This window comes from Argopecten irradians, chromosome 3 (assembly GCF_041381155.1).
Source record: "Argopecten irradians isolate NY chromosome 3, Ai_NY, whole genome shotgun sequence".
NCBI classification, from domain to species: domain Eukaryota; kingdom Metazoa; phylum Mollusca; class Bivalvia; order Pectinida; family Pectinidae; genus Argopecten; species Argopecten irradians.
The window spans coordinates 56095771-56119348 of NC_091136.1; the positions used below are offsets into that span (position 1 = coordinate 56095771).

General features: G+C 33.3%; 1 protein-coding gene across 1 annotated transcript in view; it reads left to right on the forward strand.

Annotated features, from left to right (window-relative positions):
• The window catches only part of LOC138319155 (endoplasmic reticulum aminopeptidase 1-like), a 44554-nt gene extending 26437 nt beyond the window's left edge, over nt 1–18117 (forward strand). Inside the window, exons 15-19 of the mRNA XM_069262097.1 lie at nt 2646–2759; nt 7219–7386; nt 8459–8599; nt 9165–9246; nt 13054–18117. Coding sequence (XP_069118198.1) covers nt 2646–2759; nt 7219–7386; nt 8459–8599; nt 9165–9246; nt 13054–13215 — 667 coding nt within the window. The 3' untranslated portion in view covers nt 13216–18117. The remainder of the gene's footprint in view (nt 1–2645; nt 2760–7218; nt 7387–8458; nt 8600–9164; nt 9247–13053) is intronic.
• Nucleotides 18118–23578: the final 5461 nt, after the last annotated feature.

The following is a 23578-nucleotide window of genomic DNA, read 5'->3' on the forward strand; positions in this document are numbered from 1 at the left end:
TCCACAGCTAGACAAGTAAGTATTGCTAACAACAGGACAAAGGTCCACAGCTGGACAAGTAAGTATTGCTAACAACAGGACACAGGTCCACAGCTAGACAAGTAAGTATTGCTAACAACAGGACACAGGTCCACAGCTGGACAAGTAAGTATTGCTAACAACAGGACACAGGTCCACAGCTGGACAAGTAAGTATTGCTAACAACAGGACACAGGTCCACAGCTGGACAAGTAAGTATTGCTAACAACAGGACACAGGTCCACAGCTGGACAAGTAAGTATTGCTAACAACAGGACACAGCTCAGCGACAAGTAAGTATTGCTAACAACAACAGGACACATGTCCACAGCTGGACAAGTAAGTATTGCTAACAACAGGACACAGGTCCACAGCTGGACAAGTAAGTATTGCTAACAACAGGACACAGGTCCACAGCTGGACAAGTAAGTATTGCTAACAACAGGACACAGGTCCACAGCTGGACAAGTAAGTATTGCTAACAACAGGACACAGGTCCACAGCTGGACAAGTAAGTATTGCTAACAACAGGACACAGGTTCACAGCTGGACAAGTAAGTATCGCTAACAACAGGACACAGGTCCACAGCTGGACAAGTAAGTATTGCTAACAACAGGACAAAGGTCCACAGCCGGACAAGTAAGTATTGCTAACAACAGGACACAGGTCCACAGCTTGACAAGTAAGTATTGCTAACAACAGGACACAAGTCAACAGCTGGACAAGTAAGTATTGCTAACAACAGGAGACAGCTCAGGTCCACAGCTGGACAAGTAAGTATTGCTAACAACAGGACAAAGATCCACAGCTGGACAAGTAAGTATTGCTAACAACAGGACAAAGGTCCACAGCTGGACAAGTAAGTATTGCTAACAACAGGACAAAGATCCACAGCTGGACAAGTAAGTATTGCTAACAACAGGACAAAGGTCCACAGCTGGACAAGTAAGTATTGCTAACAACAGGAGACAGCTCAGGTCCACAGCTGGACAAGTAAGTATTGCTAACAACAGGACACAGGTCCACGGCTGGACAAGTAAGTATTGCTAACAACAGGACAAAGGTCCACGGCTGGACAAGTAAGTATTGCTAACAACAGGACACAAGTCCACAGCTGGACAGGTAAGTATTGCTAACAACAGGAGACAGCTCAGGTCAACAGCTGGACAAGTAAGTATTGCTAACAACAGGAGACAGGTCCACAGCTGAACAAGTAAGTATGTATTGCTTACGACAGGACACAGGTTCAAAAAATTGCCTATTGCAATAAGCGTTTTTCATGCCTCATCCATTAACTTTTCCTTGTGAAATTTTATGTATATTGACCAAGCTAAATTTAATTTAATTTGTTTGTAACCTAATCTCAGTGAAGTCTCTAAAGAGTTGGAATTGATTTGACTGTAACCGTACAAGTATTGTCCTTTGTAACAATGTTATTCATGGGCTTTTGAACATCATTATTATCATTATTATGTATCTGACAAGGAATACTTGAGTCAAGCATGTAGATCAGGAGTAATCAAAATGAACTATGTACAATTGGTTAATCTATATAATTAACGATATCCAATTAAATGTATGTATCATTGTTCTGATGATGGCATTGTCCATATGTAGAAACTGTTCAACAATATACATTTGTTGACAGTACTGCAAGTGGTAGTTTCTGCTCCTTCTTAGCGCTCAGCATACCGGGAGTGTGACGACTAGTTCATCTGTTGTCAGTATAATGTGAACAGATGGGATGTGCTGCTTGGTGTCTTCGGTGGCATGCATCACTGATGTAGCACTATAAAAAGGACAAGAGTTCCAATATACTAGAAGACACAACACGAAAATGCTGTAGTCTCCCAAAACACGCACGGCACACTTTATACACGCTACACACCACATACACTGGAGACCATCCTTACATGACTCTGACTGTTAATAGGATGTAAATTGATTCAAACAAATTGCTGACAGTGTTTGAGGTCAACATGTGTTATGTTGAAGTAGAGGACCAACCTGTTGCCTAAGGCCATGCAGAACTAGAGGACCAACCTGTTGCCTAAGGCCATGTTGAACTAGAGGACCAACCTGTTGCCTAAGGCCATGTTGGACTAGAGGACCAACCTGTTGCCTAAGGCTATGTTGAACTAGGGGACCAAGCTGTTGCCTGAGGCCCATAGTTCAACATAACACATGTTGACCGAAAACTAAGTCAACAAATGTTTTGTTATACCTTCTATCATTTATATAGATGTGAAAGAATCTCCTTCATCTGTATAATTATAATGCATTGTAGCAAATGAATGCAGTCATTTTAGTTTTAAAATAACATATTTCAAAGAATGAATTAATTTTGTTTTGATCAACTAATGATTAAACTATTTGATTTTTGGTGTGGTTCCGTCTGTTTTTAAACACATATATACAGACATATGAGGGGAGAAGTAATGAGTGCCTCGATTGGTTTACACACTTCAGTAGAAGTTGCCAAGAAGTGCCGAATACTAATGAATTGAAATGTCATAAACGTCATGATGACGTAATATAAAGTAAAGGTATGATTCAGGGTTAAAGGCATTACACCCACCATGATGTTGTCATGATCATTTTTTGTTTAATTTTTGTGTCTCTCCAGATTTCTACGGTCCCTGGTGCTTAACCAAGCGTTAGCATTTGAACACAAACCAACTATTGAGAATGGAAAACTTTTCTTTGAACATTGGATGTATCCTCATGGGCACGTAGGAAAGTAAGTTGGCAGTTCTTGAAATTTCTCTTTTTGAAAAGAGTTAATTTGATTGACTATGATATTCTGTATTTATTGAGTCATCTGACCCAAAAGGGTCAAGATGACCTATTGTTATCATGTACCGTCTGTTGTCGTGTGCCGTCCGCCGTTTGCAGTGCACTGTGCGATGTGCGTAAACTTTTAATTTAAATGACTTCAAGTTTGTTCAAATTAATGACATTGACCGTCATTCAAGGCCACAGGGGTTAAATAGGCTTTTATCTTTAAACGGCTTCTTGTGAATAACTAAGAGGCCTAAAGACCTGATATTGGCCCTGTGACATGCTGGGATAAAGGGCTACCAAGTTTGTCCAAATGAATGACTTTAACCTTCATTCAAGGTCACAGGGGTCAAATAGGCTAAAATCTTTAAAGGTCTTCTTGTAGATAACTAAGAGGCCAAGAGACTGGATATTGGACAGGTGGGGATCATGGGACCTTCATTTATGGTCTAATTCATCAGATATATCTAAACCTGAACTTCTATCAAAAGAGTTCTGTTGTATTGCCTTCATTGTTTGCCACTACTATATTCATTTAGGTGTTGTATTGTGCCAATAGTCAGACGACCATTAAGGCCCATAGGCCTCCTGTTTCATATTATATAGATATTTATTAAAACCTGTCAGTTCATTAAAAGTTTAATCTGACTGTCAACTTGATGTCTTTTGTTTAATATGTAGAGTAAGACACAGTTATTATGAACTTATAGGGACCAACAATAGTACTTCATTATGAGCATAGGTTGTTTATAGGAACATTAGCAGGGAATGAAAAATTGCTGCTATAACCATGGATTCATTGTGACCATGTTTGTTTTAAACATGTTTTCCCAAAATCTGAATTAGGAATACCAGGTGTAAGCAGCAGATGTGCAATGAATGCAAACTACCTGTTTGTACACATTAAATGTTTCTACAAACTACCTGTTTGTACATATTAAATGTTACTACAAACTACCTGTTTGTACTTATTAAATGTTACTACAAACTACCTGTTTGTACATATTAAATGTTACTACAAACTACCTGTTTGTACTTATTAAATGTTATTTCAAACTACGTGTTTGTACATATTAAATGTTACTACAAACTACCTGTTTGTACATATTAAATATTACTACAAACTACCTGTTTGTACATATTAAATGTTACTACAAACTACCTGTTTGTACATATAAAATGTTACTACAAACTACCTGTTTGTACATATTAAATATTACTACAAACTACCTGTTTGTAAATATTAAATGTTACTACAAACTACCTGTTTGTACATATAAAATGTTACTACAAACTACCTGTTTGTACATATTAAATGTTACTACAAACAACCTGTTTGTAAATATTAAATGTTACTACAAACTACCTGTTTGTACATATTAAATGTTACTACAAACAACCAGTACCTGTTTGTACATATTAAATGTTACTACAAACTACCTGTTTGTACTTATTAAATGTTATTTCAAACTACCTGTTTGTACATATTAAATGTTACTACAAACTACCTGTTTGTACATATTAAACTACCTGTTTGTACATATTAAATATTACTACAAACTACCTGTTTGTACTTATTAAATGTTATTTCAGACTACCTGTTTGTACATATTAAATGTTACTGCAAACTACCTGTTTGTACATATTAAATGTTACTACAAACTACAAATGTACCTGTTTGTACATATTAAATGTTACTGCAAACTACCTGTTTGTACATATTAAATGTTACTACAAACTACCTGTTTGTACATATTAAATGTTACTGCAAACTACCTGTTTGTACATATTAAATGTTACTACAAACTACCTGTTTGTACATATTAAATGTTACTACAAACTACCTGTTTGTACATATTAAATGTTACTACAAACTACCTGTTTGTACTTATTAAATGTTACTACAAACTACCTGTTTGTATATATTAAATGTTACTACAAACTACCTGTTTGTAGTTTGTACATATTAAATGTTACTACAAACTACCTGTTTGTAGTTGGTACATGTTAAATGTTACTACAAACAACCAGTACCTGTTTGTACATATTAAATGTTACTACAAACTACCTGTTTGTACATATTAAATGTTACTACAAACTACCTGTTTATACATATTAAACTACCTGTTTGTACATATTAGATGTTACTACAAACTACCTGTTTGTACATATTAAATGTTACTACAAACTACCTGTTTATACATATTAAACTACCTGTTTGTACATATTAAATGTTACTACAAACTACCTGTTTGTACATATTAAACTACCTGTTTGTACATATTAAATATTACTACAAACTACCTGTTTGTACTTATTAAATGTTATTTCAGACTACCTGTTTGTACATATTAAATGTTACTGCAAACTACCTGTTTGTACATATTAAATGTTACTACAAACTACAAATGTACCTGTTTGTACATATTAAATGTTACTGCAAACTACCTGTTTGTACATATTAAATGTTACTACAAACTACCTGTTTGTACATATTAAATGTTACTACAAACTACCTGTTTGTACATATTAAATGTTACTGCAAACTACCTGTTTGTACATATTAAATGTTACTACAAACTACCTGTTTGTACATATTAAATGTTACTACAAACTACCTGTTTGTACTTATTAAATGTTACTACAAACTACCTGTTTGTATATATTAAATGTTACTACAAACTACCTGTTTGTAGTTTGTACATATTAAATGTTACTACAAACTACCTGTTTGTAGTTGGTACATGTTAAATGTTACTACAAACAACCAGTACCTGTTTGTACATATTAAATGTTACTACAAACTACCTGTTTGTACATATTAAATGTTACTACAAACTACCTGTTTATACATATTAAACTACCTGTTTGTACATATTAGATGTTACTACAAACTACCTGTTTGTACATATTAAATGTTACTACAAACTACCTGTTTATACATATTAAACTACCTGTTTGTACATATTAAATGTTACTACAAACTACCTGTTTGTACATATTAAATGTTACTGCAAACTACCTGTTTGTACATATTAAATATTACTACAAACTACCTGTTTGTACATATTAAATATTACTACAAACTACCTGTTTGTACATATTAAATGTTACTACAAACTACCTGTTTGTACATATTAAATGTTACTACAAACTACCTGTTTGTACATATTAAATGTAACTACAAACTACCTGTTTGTACATATTAAATATTACTACAAACTACCTGTTTGTACTAATTAAATGTTACTACAAACTACCTGTTTGTACATATCAAATGTTACTACAAACTACCTGTTTGTACACATCAAATGTTACTTCAAACTACCTGTTTGAACATATCAAATGTTACTACAAACTACCTATTTGTAGTTTGTACATATTAAATGTTACTACAAACTACCTGTTTGTACATATTAGATGTTACTACAAACTACTTGTTTGTATATATTAAATGTTACTACAAACTACCAGTACCTGTTTGTACATTTTAAAGATGCTTCACTGCTGACAAATGGTATTTTTTCACTATTAAAAACAGGAGCAGACGATTTGGTATTTTTTTCAGTTACAAAATTTACTTACTTTACACCATTTCCACCATTGAAAAGTTTGAGCTTCTAATTTTATTTAAAGTTTAAAATATAGAAAATAATTAATTGCATCCTGAAAAAAATCCCAGACACTATATCCTATATGGAATGAAGTACTGATTGCGCATGCACCAAAAACAAAAAACAAATTATTTTATATTATTTTTTGTATTAATTAGACATACGTATACACGATTAAACACCAATTATTGTTCAAATGATGAGTATCATTTATGCTCTATCGGCGGTGGAGCATCTTTAAATGTTGCTAGAAACTATCTGTTTGTACATATTAAATGGTACTACAAACTACCTGTTTGTACATTTTAAATGTTACTACAAACTACCTGTTTGTACATATCAAATGTTACACATATACTACTATTTCAACATTAAAATCAGATACTTATGAAGACAATGTGTTTGTATGTGTACATAATATGCAGTTGGCTTGAAAAAATATTGAGATTTCAAAACATTCAGTAGCTGTAATTACTAAATACTGTTACTTCCATTGTATAATGGCTTGTTTCCAACCATCAATGAGTTCTGTCAATATCTTACATTTGAAAAATTGTCTTGTTCAACTTACTGACATATTTTATACATGAACCATTTTCCAGACTACAGACTTTCTAGTGTAATGTATAGATCTATAAAAAGGAGAAATAAATATGGATCTTAGTGAGTGTAATCATTACGGATATTTCAACATTCAAAATTGACAGGTACAGAAACGTTTTTCTGATTTCTGCTATATGATAGTTGATAGCCCTTTTTGATCTAAAGCAATAGAATGAAGTCCATTTGTCATTTGTGTTACAGTGTGAGTGTAAACCTGAAGAGTGTGATATACAGAGCTGGAATACAATATGGAGGAAGTCTACAATGGAACCATGTCTACAAAAAGTATCTTGATGCTACAGTACCATCTGAGAAACAAAAACTGTTAATTGCACTCTGTCGCACACAGAACACCGATCACCTGGCAAGGTAAATTTAGATGGTGTTTTGTCTGGTTAATTACAGGTAAATAATGTTTCACATGGTTAATTACAGGTAAATAATGTTTCACATGGTTAATTACAGGTAAATAATGTTTCACATGGTTAATTACAGGTAAATAATGTTTCACATGGTTAATTACAGGTAAATAGTGTTTCACATGGTTAATTACAGGTAAATAGTGTTTCACATGGTTAATTACAGGTAAATAATGTTTCACATGGTTAATTACAGGTAAATAGTGTTTCACATGGTTAATTACAGGTAAATAGTGTTTCACATGGTTAATTACAGGTAAATAATGTTTCACATGGTTAATTACAGGTAAATAGTGTTTCACATGGTTAATTACAGGTAAATAGTGTTTCACATGGTTAATTACAGGTAAATAATATTTCACATGGTTAATTACAGGTAAATAGTGTTTCAGCTCAGTACAGGAACGATAGATAGAAACCCTGTCTTGATAAAACCCATTTCAAACAAGTGCCAGTACAGGAGGTTACTGGTAACATCATCCATAAAGTGATGTTCAACCATGGGAAACATTTGACTTGGCTGTTATGTCTGCCTTTTTGTGTTTGGTTTGTTTGGACCTTACAGCCAATATCATCTAAGGATATACCAGGTAGATCTATAAGAGATGGATAAAAACCACCAACCTGTGTACATGGTAATTGTCTCACATGGGTTTCAAACTCGAAGGTAGAGGGCTTGTGGTAATATGTCAGGACATCGAAACCACTCAGCTACACTGACCATTTTGTAACATGATTTTTCTTTCACAATGTCTTAGAACAGTATCTATTTTTGACACCTTTTCAATCAGATATTGTGGAATTTAGCCTAAACTTTTGCCTGCAATGATTCTGATTGTTGCTGTATTTCAAATCATTCTACAAAGACTCCTTCTTGTTTTCGGTACCACTTGATCTGATAAAAGAGTTTGTGTGTTGTAGCATAAAGGTATACATGGGAGAGTCTGGTGAGCATCAAGTCCCTATGACTTTCTATTTAGTTCCTTATACACTTTCTTAAGCAATAACTGCTGTGTTTACAGACTTCTAGATGAGGCTGCGAAGGGAGAAAGTATTCGTCACCAGGACTTGACTACTGTAGTCAGTGTAATTTCCTATAACACTAACGGGCGTATCCTTGCCTGGAGATTTGTACAACGCAACTGGAAGAAATTTGTCAAGTGGTAAGAATGATTTAGAAAAAAAAATGCATTTTCCATTTATCAATTGATCATTATCGATTAGCAGATGTAGAAATTTAGCACAGATGTAATTTGTAAATCAGGCGTCGTTTCTGGTTCTGATTGTCCAAAATTTAAATGTGTCACTGAGTATTATATCTTGTATAGTACGGTAAGTCACTTATAACAATAACATTGACTCTTATGAGATACGTTTTGATACCTTTTTACCTGAAGTTTTCTAAAAACATAACCAGACACATGTGGCTGAGTTAGGTAAACCCAAATCTGATTCTTATAAGTAGACTTAGTGTATCAATACAATAATACTTAACAGATAATTATTGGCATATTGTTAAGGCTTTGTATTGTTCCATTTCTGGATTCTGAATTTTCACTTTGAATTACCTTGGGTAGGTACTGTAATCTTGATCTTATTAATGAATGTAGTTGTTTGCTATACTCTTGTATAATTAAGTAACATTATAAATAGTGATTAAAGGATTTATATTTGATTATATGTGTGTATTTCCTATTCTTATTACCTGTGTGTTTTTGTATTGCCTAGGTTCGGCAGTTCATCATTTATCCTCCCAAAATTAGTAAAGAGCACCACATCAACTTTCTCAACTGAATTTGATTATGAAGAGGTAGGCTATTTATATACTTGTGTTTTTCTACCAATATCACGATATCATATGTTGATAACAAAAGTTACTATTGACACGCTGTACAACTGTAGAATATGGAAATTATTATTATGTTCGAGAGAAGACAGTCATAATGAACATCACTTTAATGACCATACTTGTTATATATGTGTGAAGTTATTTTTTTAATTTGAAGGCTACTTCATCTTATAAATATTGTCAGGACCATGACTTAAAACCAGTGACAGAAGAAAATTTTCACAAAACATGTTATGTACATGTACTTATAAAACCCATAACTGGTGAGCAATAATCTCATTAATATAAAAGGAAAATTATGTTGATTTTACCATCAATACTTGTATAGGAATAATGTTTAAAATCTTAAAATTTTCCTGGTAATGTAATCAACTAAATATGTGTGAATCTTCAACTAATGGACACTACTATTGTTATTTGGTAATTTTAGCTATGCATGGCCCCAATTTTGAATTGATAAATAGGGGACATATTTACCTTTAAGAAATAGGGGACATACAGTTGAACTTGGTTGATACAAACTTGGATAATTCGACAACCCAGCTAAATACGAAGTATTTTTCCGGTCCCAGCTGAATTCTCTCTTTCTCTTTGTTAAAAAAACTCAGAAAATTTGAAATAGGAAAACTAAAAAAATTTGATAATACAAAGTATTAAAAACTTTTGGTCCAAATTTACAAAAATCATACATAAAATATTTGTATAACTAAAAGTGAGATTTTTTAACCAATGAGATCGCCGAAAATGCTGATTTCTTTTTTCATATATCTGTCGTAGAATGGCATTTCAGAAGCCATTTTCAACTACAAAGCACGGAAAATTTGTTTAATGTTTAGCAATTATCCTAAGTTACCAGGTATATTGTGTCAACAATCATTAGCGATCATCAATTTTAAAGCTTTCGTACATGTACATTACTTACATTACATACGCATTATCCAGACTGACATGGCGACAAGATAAAAAACAGGTGCTCTCAGCCGCCTGTCACTTATATCATGTGATCACTAATCTCTGACCACATGGTACTGTGTTACAAATGCAATCACAACTTGTAGCTGTACATGATCACTGGTTTTTTTAGAGCGGTTACAATTGTTTAGGTGTAAACAATGTTAGTGCTTTGAACATTTTACTCGGCAAATAGATTTTACAACGCTCACCAGCCTTTGAGTTGACATGTGCATAGTTACTTCCTGTATAACTTCCTATAGTTATATATGAATAAATGTGTCTCAGTTACGTAAGTTATGTCTGCTATTTATATGTACATGAAAAATTTGTTGTGACTATTGTTGATGAATCAATATTTTGGATATATTTCGATTTTATTGTTATTTTACAACCACCATCGACTATTTTGACATCTTCATTGCTTACATTGTTTTACGATACGGAACTAGTAGATCTATTTATGTACTAAGTAAAGAGATTGTCAGAAGACTTGAGAACTCGCTTAATTCGAACACTTGGATAACTCAAGGTTTTAATTTGGTCCCTTGAAGTTCATATTACCTGAGTTCTAATGTATTTACTTTTGATAAATAGGGGACATATTTACCTTTGATAAATGAAGGACATATTTACCTTTGATAAATAGGGGACATATTTACCTTTGATAAATAGGGGACATATTTACCTTTGATTAATGGGGACATATTTACCTTTGATAAATGGAGGACATATTTACCTTTGATAAATAGGGGACATATTTACTTTTGATAAATGGGGACATATTTACCTTTGATAAATAGAGGACATATTTACCTTTGATAAATGAAGGACATATTTACCTTTGATAAATAGGGGACATATTTACCTTTGATAAATAGGGGACATATTTACTTTTGATAAATGGGGACATATTTACCTTTGATAAATAGAGGACATATTTACTTTTGATAAATGGGGGACATATTTACATTTGATAAATGGGGGACATATTTACTTTTGATAAATAGGGGACATATTCACCTTTGATAAATGGGGGACATAATTACCTTTGATAAATGGGGGACATATTTACTTTTGATAAATAGGGGACATATTTACCTTTGATAAATGGGGACATATTTACATTTGGTAAATGGGGACATATTTACCTTTAATTAATGGAGGACATATTTACCTTTGATAAATAGGAGACATATTTACCTTTGATAAGTAGGGGACATATTTACCTTTGATAAATAGAGGACACATTTACTTTTGATAAATAGGGGACATATTTACCTTTGATAAATAGGGGACATATTTACCTTTGATAAATGGGGGACATATTTACTTTTGATAAATAGACGACACATTTGCCTTTGATAAATGGGGTGCATATTTACCTTTGACAAATTTGGGACATATTTACCTTTGATAAATTTGGGACATATTTACTTTTGATAAATAGACGACATATTTACCTTTGATAAATGGGGGACATATTTACTTTTGATAAATAGGGGACATATTTACTTTTGATAAATAGGGGACATATTTACCTTTGATAAATGGGGGACATATTTACTTTTGATAAATAGGATACATATTTACCTTCGATAAGTGGATGACATATTTACCTTTGATAAATAGGGGACATATTTACCTTTGATAAATAGGGGACATATTTACTTTTGATAAATGGGGACATATTTACCTTTGATAAATAGAGGACATATTTACTTTTGATAAATGGGGGACATATTTACATTTGATAAATGGGGGACATATTTACTTTTGATAAATAGGGGGGACATATAAATAGGGGACATATTCACCTTTGATAAATGGGGGACATATTTACCTTTGATAAATGGGGGACATATTTACTTTTGATAAATAGGGGACATATTTACCTTTGATAAATGGGGACATATTTACATTTGGTAAATGGGGACATATTTACCTTTAATTAATGGAGGACATATTTACCTTTGATAAATAGGAGACATATTTACCTTTGATAAGTAGGGGACATATTTACCTTTGATAAATAGAGGACACATTTACTTTTGATAAATAGGGGACATATTTACCTTTGATAAATAGGGGACATATTTACCTTTGATAAATGGGGGACATATTTACTTTTGATAAATAGACGACACATTTGCCTTTGATAAATGGGGTGCATATTTACCTTTGACAAATTTGGGACATATTTACCTTTGATAAATTTGGGACATATTTACTTTTGATAAATAGACGACATATTTACCTTTGATAAATGGGGGACATATTTACTTTTGATAAATAGGGGACATATTTACTTTTGATAAATAGGGGACATATTTACCTTTGATAAATGGGGGACATATTTACTTTTGATAAATAGGATACATATTTACCTTCGATAAATGGATGACACATTTACCTTTGATAAATAGGGGACATATTTACCTTTGATAAATTTGGGACATATTTACTTTTGATAAATAGATGACACATTTGCCTTTGATAAATGGGGTGCATATTTACCTTTGATAAATTTGGGACATATTTACCTTTGATAAATTTGGGACATATTTACTTTTGATAAGTAGACGACATATTTACCTTTGATAAATTGGGGACATATTTACCTTTGATAAATGGAGGACATATTTACTTTTGATAAATAGGGGACATATTTACCTTTGATAAATGGGGACATATTTACTTTTGATAAATAGGGTACATATTTACCTTCAATAAATGGAGGACATATTTACCTTTGATAAATAGGGGACACACTATGCCTTTGATAAATAAAGGACATATTTACCTTTCACACCGTAGGTATCTGCATTCTTCAAGACCCATGAATCTACGTCAGTAAACATGGCTGTAGCAACAACTCTGGAGAGAATCCGCATGAATATTGAATGGCTAGATACTAATGAAGACATTGTGACTACTTGGTTAAATAACCCTAAAAACATCCTCCCGGAAAGCAAATAAATCTGAAGAGATGAAGGGAATGGACCACAAGGATCTGAGAGAAAGGATTGCAAAGACAGCTGCAATAGAGGAAGATGACAATCACAAAGGGTTAATTGATAGGGGACCATATCTTATCTATTTTACATACTTTAATCAATCTTTATACATTCAAATGGGGAAACAAGGTTACATGATGTATTTGTTGTAAATATAATTGGGTATTGCAATGTTCTCTCTGGCTGTTGAGATTTGTCCTGATATGAAAATGAGAGTAACCAAAACTTGACTGGTCTACTCGTAGACATTTTTCCCTTACCTTTGTGCAATTTCTTTTGACATCTTGTTATTTGAGTAATTCAGTAGTCTAACAGCTGAGTCTGTGGCATTGTTTAATTTTATTTTCAACTTTTTTGTTTTGTTGATGGTTTCTTTTAAGTTTTATTAGTTTGTGCCATTATTGGAAGGGATTTTATCCGATTTTGTGTTTTCATTTTCTTCTTTTGTTGGTTTTGTTGTATTAATTTGAATAACAGGGTTTGTACAGACCTTAGAAAGTACTTATACTCTTGAGGTGTGTACTTAGAAAAAATGTTCTGTTCTTAGAAAGTGCTTAGATATGACAAATATCAGGTTTGTAAAGTGCTTATTTTTCTTTAATTGATGTCTTTTTCATTCAAATTGAATTCAATTTATGTTAAAAGAATAACAATTTTGAAAAAAGTATTGGTCCATCATCAATTTTCTTGATAAAAATACCCACCATTTTTATTCATTAGATATTGATGAATATATTTCAATTTTTATAGTTCTTCTTGTTACGGCATGACACATTTCCTACCATGGTTTAGGTGCTTATAAATAAGTTATTAAATGCTAAAAAGGTGTTTATTTTGTAAGTAACCTTTTTCTGTATGACCCCTGTATAAGTGACCTAAAGTTTTAAGTGACATATTCAATTATCTAATTAACTTCAGTCTGTCAACATGCACCATCTGTCATCATTGCAATTCTCTCTCAATAATAGCAATTCGAGTCCATAGCATACTAGAGTGAACAGTTAACAAGTTTGTTTGAATAAGTCATAATTGCTAAAGGACTAACATGTGATTAGGAGCATCCATGGAGACCCATGGTTGACTGCCCTACACTTATGATAAGTGTAGTGTAACCTATAGTGCAATCAACCAAGGGTGTCCAAGAATGAGGAGCTCCATGGGGTGAAGAATTGTTCTAATGAAGGCCACAGGGCATTAGTGCCATTACTTATACATAATAAACAATTCTCAGGTAGTCATTAAAGCCCACAAATGCAGTTCAATTATGTTGACCAGAAACCAAGATTGTGATTTCTTTTTACCTTGATGATATAAAGCTGGGAGTTTATGGTAGTGTTAACACTGGAATACTCTAGTGGGTTGATCTCAATAAATAGCAAATTAGTATCCATATAAATTATCACTGTACTTAACCCTCAATGATTTGATTTACAAGAAATATTTGTGTTTTTTTAATATATTGAAATCCGTTGTTTTATCAAAATTATGTAAAGTATGTATATAAAACTTACTTATTTATATAAATCTAATTTTAGCATCTTATGGTGTTTTGTACCTAATTAAGTCCTTTCAAAGTTGCATGGTAAAATTGTAAATCCATTTCATGTAGCCATTAACTAAATTTAACCCAACATTTTAAAAAATTTTATACACTATCCAAGATCTGAATATCTATTTAATATTTCATGGGAAAGTGTTTGAAAGATTTTCCCGTTGTTTTTTTAAATTAGCATGTTCTATACTATACTTACAGAGATTCAAATTTTTGATTAAACATGTATAAGTTATGTGGAAAACGTCCATGATATGTCTTTACTAGTAGATATATAGACCATAGAATAATTTTTTCAGAAGTACCTGAATTTTTATTTGTTGAAAAAATGTTATACATATAGTTCATTTAGAATTTTTAGCCCACCATCATCAGATGATGGTCTATTCAAATCACTTTTCGTCTGTGGCCTGTTGTCCATCTGTTAACATTTCTTGTTACCATTATTTCTCAGAAAGAACAGAAGGGGTCTTTCTGAAATTTCATGTGCAGGATTCCCTAGGACCCTAGTTGTGCATATGTGTATTGCATTTTTGGACCGATCGGTCAACAAGATGGCTGCCAGGCAGCCATCTGAGATTTTGAAAGTTAAAAGTTTGTTACCGTTATTTCTCAGAAAGTACTGAAGGGATCTCTCTCAAATTTCATATGTAGGTTCCCCTAGGGGCTTAGTTATGCATATTGCTTTTTGGGACTGATCGGTCAACATGATGGCCAACAGGACGCCATCTTGGATTTTGACAATTGAAGTTTGTTACCGCTATTTCTACGAAAGTAATGAAGGAATCTGTCTCAAATTTCATGTACAGGTTCCCCTAGGTCCCTAGTTATGCATATTGTTTTTTGGTACCAATCGGACAACAAGATGGCCAATAGGACGCCATCTTAGATTTTGACAATTTTTAGTTTGTTATATCTATTTCTCAGAAAGTGATGCAGGGATCTGTCTCAAATTTCATGTGCAGATTCCCCTAGGTCCCTAGCTATGCATACTGCATTTTGGTACCGATCATTGAACAAGATGGACGACAGGATGCCATCTTTGCTTTTGACAATTATAGTTTGTTACCGTGATTTCTCAGGAAGTAATGAAGGGATCTATCAGAAATTTCATGTGTAGGGTCCCCTTGGGGTCTAGTTGTGCATATTGCATTTTCGGACCAATTGGTGGACAACATTGCTGACAGGTAGCCAGCTTGAATTTTGATAATTGAAGTTTGTTACTGTTATATATCTCGGAAAGTACTGAAAGGATCTATCTCAAATTTCATGAGTAGTAATATGTAGGAAAAGTTTGAAAAGCAAAGAAAAGATCCCTCTTTCCATTGTCAGACGTAGATCATTCTTTGGTGGGCTCCAAGATCCCTCTTGGATCACTTATTCAAAATAAATATACCATTATATATGAATTATACTTTCTTTGCCAATATAATTAATCATGAGATGAAATAGTTTGATATTATAACTATAATTATGATGAAAGCGTATGATCTTACACCCATAATGTGTAAATATGGAGAGTATTTAATGTCAGTCTTAATTATGTGTCAGAAGAATTCAACGTTTAAGCTGTAATTGTTTGACAAATTATAATTATCAGTTTATAATACAGAGCTATCTGTACTGCTACAGATTAAGGAGAAAAAGAAAAAAACATAATTAATGTTCATTGTTTTTATTAGAGTCCCATAGCTGTCCAGGCTTAATTTCTGACATATCTTTTAGAGATCATTTATTTTGTTAGCATAATAGAAGGTTGTACTGTGTCTCTTTGTTTTTTCTGTGTTCTCAAGAAATTGTGCAAATATTAAATACTGAAATGTATTGGATGTTATTGTATATATTGCATAATTGGTATTAAGTAAATATTGTATAGAGGATATTTTATTCTAAGTAATTATTGGTAAATCATTAAGTCCCTCTTCATACTGAATGAAGACCCTGCTACACTCTCCCCAACATCCACAACCTTTATCCTGTGGTGGGGTCGTGTAAAGATGGGAAAAATGTCTTAAGTGTGACTGCTACTACGACCGTGCTACATTTATGCTGCACATATATATATGTAGTTTTGCACCACACTCTTCAATTCAGCACAACATTTTTGCTATATAACTATACTATAGCAAACTATGCTGACGGTTTGGTGTTGATACAATATCTTAACAATCGTTGAAATGAAAGCGTGAAATTGTTATAATTCAAATGTTGGGCCGGGTACAGTCAGTGATGCATGAAATTACTGATCACAGAACCATGTTGCTATGTATGCTCCCAATACACTGCAACTGTAGTTATTACACTTCTTCTATGACCATTATACAATGTCACTATGCCCCTAAATACTGCCACAACCTTATGGCAACGTTCCACAATTGAAACTGTTAATGGTGCAGTGTATTTTCTATGTCATAGTGTCGTCTTCATTCAGTATTTTAAACCGTTTATCTACTCTTGGTTTAAACAGTAATTAGTACCCTTGTATATTGGACGGTTGTGTTATGATTTTATTTTATAATATTGATTTTGTCATCCATGTTCTTTATATAGATATAAATATGAATATTTACACTTTTTTCCTCACAACTCTACACTTGAGTGATCTGTACAGGATATATGTAATTCAATTTTAAGTATCAACTGTTGTAATACATGTATATATATGTAATGTGTTGAGAATCCACTTACTACATTGTTTCCCTGACCACTTGGTATCCCCAGTTCCTGTTGTGAGTTCTCCATTAAAACCTGAGTTAATAACATATTCTGTGGTAACCTTTATGTGATCATTAGAGGCGACCAACATTTTGAATTTCTTAGCTTCCCTTTTATCTTATCTTTCTACCTAATGTCTCACTTTATTCAGCACTGTGAGAAAAGCTTTGTACACTAGGTAAAACATTCCAGAGTTATGGTGGTTGGTATTTTTGCTTAGGGCTTCACAAATATAGAAGTTTTCAGTCCATATACTGTGACCAGGTAGGTTTGAATACCGACAGGCATACACTCTATACATACACATATCCATCATTAGGAGGAGGCTGTCCTAAACTAGATAAGTCAATGTCTACCGATAGATGTAGATAACTCAATGTCTACCGATAGATGTAGATAACTCAATGTCTACCGATAGATGTAGATAACTCATTGTCTACCGATAGATGTAGATAACTCAATGTCTACCGATAGATGTAGATAACTAAATGTCTACCGATAGATGTAGATAACTCATTGTCTACCAATAGATTGTGGAAAAGGTACATCAAACTATTACATCATACTATGTACACCCTTGACTGGTATTCAGTCAACAGTGCCCCATCAGACTTGTGTATGTGTGTATTATGTGATGTTCAGCCCTCAATAAAGTGTATATTAGCAAGGGTCAGTGACACTAATTGGTAGAATACCCCAAGCCAATTAAAAGATTCACTCAACTGTGACATAGTCCGACCGTAATTTGCTAATTGGAGCACAGGTAAAGAAGTCACACCTGTACTGAGTACCTACCCGCCTCCAATCCGCTAAAACTGCACATTCTTATCAGCAATCACATTTTAATCAAAGCTATATTAGATTCCAATTGCAATAAATTAATGTTATATAAGTTGTAAGCAGGTATACAACAGAGATGAGATCGTAGATATGCCTAGTTTGATGCATGCTGCAGTAGCCATTTTGTTGTTAACCTGAATAACCCTACATGTACATTACCCACAAACCATCGGTGTTGGAGTATGAGAAGCGTAAATCGTTCCTGTTACAGTTTCTAATTTGTTTTTGGCGGCAAATATGAAAAGTGGTTTGACGTGGAAACGCAACACAAAATAAATAAAAACAATTTCTTTATTTTTTAAAAGATCGTTTTAGAAATACATTGAATTAATAACATTTGATTTCAAACAAAAAATAGCAGTCGTAACTATGATTTATAAAACAGACCTTTTTTTTTTTTGTAAAAAATCTTTTTTTTTTTTTTATAAAATGATGTTGTTGATTAAATAATAGATTTATGATCAGAAGCTCAAAACTGTCCTTTAAATATTCCAGAATTTAGATAATCAAATATAATTAAAAATTTAAAATATTTACATGAATACTGAAGTTAATCAATATTTTATACAATAATTATTATCATTTTTTTTTACTTATTCTATAGAAACATAATAAGTCATATTAACTTTTTTAACCATTATCAATGTTATTGGTTATAAAATTTAATATTTAAATATAACTGAATTTTAACGTGATTAATAATTGACCCTTAAGTTTAATATTTTGACCTCAGGAATTTGATTTGACCCTCAGGATTTTACAGCCAAGGGTCACTGACTCTTGAGATTTTGATCCTACTGGATGCCCTGCTATGTACCCTTGACTGGTATTCAGTCAACAGTATCTGACATTATCACAATAATTTTTCTGCACTAGCAAATCAAATCCTAATAAATTTCTTTATAGTTTATCTTTCATGTCAAATTTGATAATCAGTAATTTGTTGTATTTCTGCTATGTTGTATAATGGTTAAATTGTTGTTTGTGAGCATATGTTTGTGTATTATGAAGTTTGAATGTAAAGGTTTGTGTTGGGAAACCTAGTGTTTCAGTCTCAAATCTACAATACATATCGCCGAAACATCCATAATATTGCTGTAAGTGGTGATTTTGGACTTGTTTGACATGGTTGTGAATCCTTGTTGATTTCACTTGTTACAGCAGCACTCAATAGATAACAGACAATCTCGTGTGTTTGTTATAGATGTGGATATGTATACACCAAATGTATGATGCTCTTTTCTCATTTTGAAAAATACTCTATTAGTCTTACAAGGTCACAAATTTTAACATTATTTTAAAAGTTCATGATTTAATATATATAGAGAGAAGGATGATGTGTTAACTTGATCAAAATTGTGGTGTGAGTTGTCTCCACCTGAAATAAGTTGATCGAGTTTATACATAAATATACAGAGTGCCATTATAGTGAATTAAACTCAAATGTAATAAACAGCTGTTGAACTAGATACGAAGAACGGTAACATGATAATATTCATATCATTGATGTGAGCTGTGATGTTATATGTTGATATGCTTACTGTGTTAGCTGTCTATACTGTTGTTACATTAAACTTCTATACATATGTAAAATGTTGTTCTCAATTCAGTAACGTAATACGTAGCTATATCTCCACTGGCTTTACAGGAAGCAATAGTTTGGATGAGGAACGAATACATATTATCTTTCTGTTGACTTGAAGAGTGTCTGGCAGAGAAGGATAGATGAAGGGAAATCAAAATGAATTAACAAAATCATTCAGATACCTGATAAAATGTATATAGTCTCTGAACAGCCATACAAACAATGTATGTATCTTGCTTGTACTATATTGCATCAAGTATCTATTTTATCCTTTAGAATTTACCAATGATGCTAAAGTACTATATGTAGCATCTCTGAATGGATAATGCCATGGGAAGTATGAAATAGTGATGAAACCATATTTCAAGGCCAAGTACTAGGTAATCCACACTCCTAAGCTCCAACTCGCACTTCCACTGCCAACCACATCAGCTGCTTAGGAAATATTACCACACCAATTCAAATAAACATTTCGCAATACGTTACATATTAAGTAGGATGGTGCTGTATGTCTAATACAGCTGTATATCTTATTTAGGATGTTGATGATTGTGGCTCGGTAATTCATGTTGCGTTTGTTTGGCAGTGTGTTACAACGAATAATGACACGCTTGCTATTTTCGGTTTTGACAGTGTGATAAAGGATGTAGGTGATTAGCCTAAATTGAATCACTGTCTTGTCCACCTCTTTAGGATGCTATCGAACGCTTATTGATACGAACTGCGCTTGATGTGTCTTTTTAGCCCACCATCATCAGATGGTGGGCTTTTCAAATCGCCTTTCATCCGTGGTCTGTCGTCCGTCCGTCCGTCCTTCCGTCCTTCCGTCCGTTAACAATTCTTGTTACCGGCGGCAATCTTGGATTTTGATAGTTAAAGTTTGTTACCGCTATTTCTCAGATATTACTGAAGGGATCTTCCTCAAATTTCATATGTAGGTTCGCCTAGGACCCTAGTTGTGCATATTGCATTTTGGGACGGATCGCTCAACAAAATGGCTGACCGGCGACATCTTAGATTTTGATACTTAAAGTTTGTTACTGCTATTTCTCAGAGAGTACTGAAGGGATCTTTCTCAAATTTCATATGTAGGTTCCCCTTGTTGCATTTTGGGACGGATCGCTCAACAAGATGGCTGACCGGCTGCCATCTTGCATTTTGATAGTTAAAGTTTGTTACCACTATTTCTCAGAAAGTGCTGAAGGGATCTTTCTCATATTTCATATGTAGGTTCCTCTAGGACCCTAGTTGTGCATATTGCATTTTGGGACCGATCGCTCAACAAGATGGCCGACCGGTGGCCATCTTGGATTTTGATAGTTAAAGTTTGTTACCGCTATTTCTCAGAAATTACTGAAGGGATCTTTCTCAAATTTCATATATAGGTTCCCTTAGGACCCTAGTTGTGCATATTGCATTTTTGGACCGATCACTCAACAAGATGGCCGACCGGCGGCCATCTTGGATTTTGATAGTTAAAGTTTGTTACCGCTATTTCTCAGAAAGTACTGAAGGGATCTTTCTCAAATTTCATATGTAGGTTCCCCTAGGACCCTAGTTGTACATATTGCATTTTTGGACTGATTGGTCAACAAGATGGCCGCCAGGCAGCCATCTTGGATTTTGATAGTTATCGCTATTTGTCTGCAATTACTGAAGGGATATCTCTCATATTTCATGCGTAGTTTCCCCTTGGGCTTTAGTTGTGCATAGTACCTTTGGGACTGATTGGTCAACAAGATGGCCAACCTGTCGCCATCTTGGATTTCACCGCTGATTCTCAGAAAGCAATAAAGCGATTTGTCTTAAATGTCATATGTTGTATATTTGAAAAAGTTTGAAAAGCAGGGAAAAGATCCTTCTTTCCATTGTCAGAGATAGATCATTCTATGGTGGGCGCCAAGATCCCTCTGGGATCTCTTGTTCATACATGTGGACGTACTTTAGCGAGAGTTGGTTGCGTATGTCTTCTTGAAAAATGTACATCCTCAGTGTCTTTGGCGACCATCTTGTTTCAACAATCTTTGGTAAAGATTCCAAGCGAAATTTTGGACAATTTCAGGTAAGGATTTTTTTCCTGTGTATCTTGCGAATGCACAATGTAAAGATCACTAAGACATTTATCATTTCTTTTCGGATGGAAAAAAAGAGGAATTAGCAAAATAAAAAAAAAATATTAAAAAAAGAACACTAATTGGTCGTTATAAACTGCTAAATGCTTAATGTTAAGTGGGTAAAACGATTAATTAGCGATTCAGACGAAAACTGGAAAATAATTCCTTGCGAAATATTCCTCGCGTTTGGGGACTATTTACTGATAATATTCTGCCACAATGTTACAGTTATATTCCTATGTTTTATAATCATATCCTAGAAGCGTGGGTAAAACTTGGTTTTTTTTTTTTTTTTTTTTTTTTTTTTTTTTTAAACCGCTGTCTTACCTTTGTGGATATCAGAAGAGATGTAAATTGGGGAAAGGAAACAAAAACATAAGTTGAATGGTAAAATATTAATAAATAAAAATTCCAGACAGATAGCGGACATGTATCCTTCTGCTATCTCGCTGCACTGCACTGTTCTCTTTACAACACTTCTCTCTGACACCAGGGAAGTGTTGAATGTCCATATAAAATGTTTTTTTAGAAAAATAACTACACTTATGAGGACAACTACCAGTCTTACAAGTATGGCGCGGGAAATGGATGTAAACAACTTTGTTAGTTTTCGTGGTGATTACGGTTCTTTATGAAAGTACACTTTATCTATTTAAAAAATACCAACGCTACTGGGAATATTTGATTAACTTGAATAGATTTTTTATGTTATGGAGATATAACACAAAATTCTGAGTGTACTCTAAATAAACCGCGAAGCGGTTTATGATGAGAGTACACTCAGATTTTTGTGTTATATCTCCATAACATAAAAAATCTATTCAAATTAATCCTTATAATTCAAATTACTAAAGATGATCTCTTCATACTCAAAATTCATTCTGGGACTCTTTTGTCTATGAAATCATTACGCCGTCATCTCAGCCAATCAGAAGCAACGTCACAAACGGCGACGCATTTTTTCCTTTATGGGCTGATAAAGTAAATTTTTAAACCAATGAAGATGCTCGTAACAAGCAAATTGAATTATTGTTATAGAATAGCATTTGTATTAGGTAAAGAGTACTGTGTCTACATGAACTGTCGGAGGTATACTAGATCAGGATGTTGTCTTATTTATGCCACATTTATGTTTACTATAATACAATTATTTATTTAGTTATCCACTTACTTGTATTCCACGATAACCATTCACGGTGTAATCAAAAGTCATGTATTTCTATTGCCCAGTACTTATACAGTACCCTTCAAGCTATACAATCAACATAATACTTTCCTTCTGGAACAATGACAATTGTCACAAAGCGAAGAATAAACCATATCACAATAACTTTCATTGTAAGAGAGTTAACTAGACATTCCGAAATCCACCCTAGACAGTTAACCAGCTCGACAGTGGTTAGACATTTTATTATACACGGGTACATGTGTACCCTTTTTTACACACTGGAGTACTGATAGACGTATAGGATGTCCCAACGTGACAACACATTCATCAAATACCAAAAGGTACTGTTTA